Raw genomic sequence first — 3739 nt, 5'->3', positions numbered from 1 at the left:
CGTCGCCTTCGTTCGAACTCCATCTTCTCCTGGAACGGCAGGTCCATCGTCTCGGCGCCCATGTCGAACATCTTGTGAACCTCCTCGTCCACACCGTGGTTCTTCAAACTGCAGGGGAAATTGGTCAGGGGGGGGGGCTCCAGCCATGCTGCAAATGCTCATGGAGATACATACTACCAGAAGCCAAGCTCAGTGGCGGCCTTCCACAGCTGTGCAATCTCGTCCTTGTCGTAAGCCTTGATGAGCTCGTAGTCGATGACAAGGAGCGGGTGGGTCGGGACGTTGTCGGGGAAAGGGGGGAAAGCAGTGATTCCAGGCATGTCGAGGTAATTGAGTCTGTTGAGCGTGAGTCGATTGCAGGAGCAGGTGTGTAGTAGCAGTGTATTGGAGCTCTGAGACAGTAAGATGAATCCAATTTATGGGGGTGTCCGGTGACGGCGACATTCCGAACGTAGCTTCTTGCTGGGATACATACACAGACGGACTACGCGCACGGTCGCACTGAACGTAGCTCACGTGTCGGACGCACGATAACGGCCGTTCTCCGTCAAGGTCAAGCATTTCGCAGTAGCGCTGGGTCTCGCTTCGGCTTGAGGGGGGTTCTGTGCGTCAAGAAGCACAGTTCGGACTGGTCGTAAAAGGAAGTTGTGGTAACTGGAGTCGAAGTCGAAGCACCCGATATCGGACGCGGGTCACGAAGAACGAGGGCACGCGTGAATACGCTCAGATTTCGAATAGAGACACTTTACGGGACAAACATTAAGCGTAATGACACTCATGAATCAGGAGACGAGTCGTCGGAATGCCGTCTGTATGCATTTGGCGACACGAGTGTGACACGGTCGTGTGCATTACGAATTGAATTGATCGGTGATAGAAGCAGACCGTCGCTAAGCATGTAACGTCAAGATACTGGCTGCAGACCGAGCGAGCGAACGGCGAGTTGTAGTGGCTGAGCGGCGAGGTGGTCGTGGTGCAAGTCGTAGGCGGCAACTTGGAAGCCTGACGAGGGGCGTGAATTTCCACGTGATCGCGAGGACGAAGACGCGAGCGCGTTTCCTGCTCTGCAGACTGCAACCACTACCCGACCGTGCTCCCCCTCCTCCTCCGGACCTCATTCCACGCTATGGACTCATTCGACTTGTCCAACGTTGACATGCCCGCGAGCGGCTCCCGACTGCTCTCTGAGCCCACACCCGACATCAGCTCAAGTTCATCGCGTACCGGACACGGCGGCGACGATCTCTCCCTATCCGAGCTCTCCCTCTCCGATCGACCACAGTCTAGGTCGGCGCGGCGCCGGCCGTTTAGCCTCCTTGCGCAACCACCATCCCCAGACGAGAGCGCCGTAGCGGATGATGAGGACACAGAGGAGGGCGGAGGCGGTCAGGACGAGACCATGACCCAGGAGGACGTGGAGAAGGCGAGGAAGGTCGCGGCAAAGACGCGCGAAGAGAAGCTCCAGCACGACCTGTTTGTGCTCAAGAAGCTCAACTCCGCCTTTGAGGTATACAAGGATGCCCTACGTGAGACAAAGTCGAGTACGGATGTGAGTGCACTCCGTTCATGCTGAACCTTATATCTTTTCCTGAATTTCTCATGCACGCCTCTTGTACCGCGCCCCAGAGGGTAGCAGAACGACTTGGACACACGAACGCCCTGCTGGACAAGTATGTCCGTATACTGTCGGGATCAGAGAAGATCACCAAGCTGATCCTCGACGAACGATGGCAAGGTGCTGAAGCAGTATGTGTTTACTCCCGCCCCATTCCTCTCGATATTGATCCTAATGTGCTGTAGGACGAGGAGCAGCTCCTACGGGAGGAGGAGGAAGAGCGCGAGCGCGCGCGTCGGGAAGAGGAGGAACGTCAGCTCGCCGCGCAGCGCGAACGTGAGCGGCTAGAACGAGAACAGCGGGAACGCGAGGAAAGGGAGACGCGGGAACGTCTGGAGCGGGAGAAGGCTGAGGCCGCAAAGACCGCGAGCAGAGGCAGCGGGGTCAGAGGTGTGCGGGGCACCCGAGCGTCGATGCGGGGATTACGTGGAACTGCGCGAGGAGGTACGTTCCCTTAAAGCATATCAAGCATATCGCCCGGTTTCCTGACGTGCCGATGTAGCACCCGCGGCTAATGCGCGCGGTGCGGCATCCGCCACCAGTGGGATCCCGGCCACAAGGCGCGGGACGACCTCGATGGCCACCCGCGCCGGGAGCACAGCGACAAGGGGCGGTATCTTAAGACGGACCTGAACGGTGGTGCAACGTTGGTTTTTCAACACCATTCCTATCACCGCTCCCGGAGCCTGTGGTCGCCCGAGGATGGTCTGCGCACTCTGCCTAAGGCTCTTGGCGGATAGCTGCAGACCTTTTTTTTTTTGCCGATACCGGTACGCGACTCGCGGGGTTACCTTGACGTCATCCCTGGGTCGCAGCCGATCGCAGTTTCGTCGACGAGCACTCGCACCGGCGCAGAACGTATAGGACCGATCATGCTGGCCTTCAGTAGATCAGCCAGACGCAGGAAGCCTGCGTGCTGGACTACTGCTCTACCTTGAAGGCGGTGCTCGTGTGCGCCACGTACTCTACGTGTATGTAATGCGTAATGCAGCATGTCGCGTACTACTCGAAGTAAGCTCCATTGCAGAAAGCACATTCTCATGATCATGGAAAGACGGCAAAAACAAGTCGTAGCGACTCATTGTCGATGATTACAGCTCCTCGGAAGAAGATTGTCACTTCGACTTGCTCCATCTGTGCTTTCGCGTACATGCTCCAGAGTGCTCGTTACTTAGCTGGACGCATAGGTATGTGAAGGCATTGGTGGTCTTCACCTTGAGACCCGTAACTGAGCTGACTTGATAACGCAGCGCCGCTCGAGGGACTGCTCGGGGACCCTGAAAAGCTCCTCGCAGCGGAACGACAGACCAAGCTTCGCAAGGTGCTCCTGCGTAGCGAGGCGGTCCGTTTCACGACACCGTGTGACACTCGCCGCCAGATGCCTACAGACGGCGTTCCGACTCGTTTGCAGGGCCCGACTGTCATGTCACGACTTTTATGTTTGCCCTGGCAAGTGTCTCTATTTGAATTTTAAGCGCATTCACGCGTCCTCTGGTTCTTCGCGACTCCCGTCCGATGTCGGGCGCATCGACTTCTCTCGCACCTAACCCAGTTTCCACAACTTCCTTTTGCGGCCCGTCCGGACGGCGCTTCTTGACGCACAGAACCCCACTTGAGAACGGCCGTCATCGTGCGTCCGACACGTGAGCTATGTTCAGTGCGACCGTCACCGCGTAGTTCGTCTGTGTATGCATCCCAGCAAGAAGCAACGTTCGGGACGTCGCCGTCACCGGACACCCCCATAAATTGGATTCATCTTACTGTCTCAGAGCTCCAATACACTGCTACTACACACCTGCTCCTGCAATCGACTCACGCTCAACAGACTCAATTACCTCGACATGCCTGGAATCACTGCTTTCCCCCCTTTCCCCGACAACGTCCCGACCCACCCGCTCCTTGTCATCGACTACGAGCTCATCAAGGCCTACGACAAGGACGAGATTGCACAGCTGTGGAAGGCCGCCACTGAGCTTGGCTTCTGGTAGTATGTATCTCCATGAGCATTTTCAGCATGGCTGGACGCCCCCCCCCCCTCGACCGCCTTTCCCCTCGCAGTTTGAAGAATCACGGTGTGGACGAGGAGGTGCACAAGATGTTCGACATGGGCGCCGAGACGATGGA

General features: G+C 57.3%; 3 protein-coding genes across 3 annotated transcripts in view; 2 read left to right on the top strand and 1 right to left on the bottom strand.

The window, feature by feature from the left end:
• Positions 1-320, bottom strand: part of DICSQDRAFT_144035 (Clavaminate synthase-like protein) — a gene marked incomplete at both ends in the record, with an annotated part of 1461 nt that extends 1141 nt beyond the window's left edge. Inside the window, 2 exons of the mRNA XM_007361954.1 lie at positions 19-108; positions 175-320. Coding sequence (XP_007362016.1) covers positions 19-108; positions 175-320 — 236 coding nt within the window. The remainder of the gene's footprint in view (positions 1-18; positions 109-174) is intronic.
• Positions 321-1096: 776 nt separating this feature from the next.
• On the top strand, positions 1097-2647 carry DICSQDRAFT_79492 (uncharacterized protein). Its single transcript, XM_007361953.1, has 4 exons — positions 1097-1549; positions 1627-1746; positions 1801-2059; positions 2118-2647. Exons 1-4 carry the CDS (start codon positions 1127-1129, stop codon positions 2246-2248), a joined length of 933 nt encoding a protein of 310 aa, XP_007362015.1. The 5' UTR covers positions 1097-1126; the 3' UTR covers positions 2249-2647.
• An 809-nt stretch (positions 2648-3456) lies between these two features.
• DICSQDRAFT_99160 (Clavaminate synthase-like protein) overlaps positions 3457-3739 on the top strand; it is a gene marked incomplete at both ends in the record, with an annotated part of 1417 nt that continues 1134 nt past the window's right edge. Inside the window, 2 exons of the mRNA XM_007361952.1 lie at positions 3457-3602; positions 3674-3701. Coding sequence (XP_007362014.1) covers positions 3457-3602; positions 3674-3701 — 174 coding nt within the window. The remainder of the gene's footprint in view (positions 3603-3673; positions 3702-3739) is intronic.

This window comes from Dichomitus squalens (assembly GCF_000275845.1).
Source record: "Dichomitus squalens LYAD-421 SS1 unplaced genomic scaffold DICSQscaffold_3, whole genome shotgun sequence".
In the NCBI taxonomy this organism is placed as follows: domain Eukaryota; kingdom Fungi; phylum Basidiomycota; class Agaricomycetes; order Polyporales; family Polyporaceae; genus Dichomitus; species Dichomitus squalens.
The sequence above is the reverse complement of the archived record's forward strand: the minus strand, read 5'-3'. Positions and strand labels throughout refer to the sequence as shown.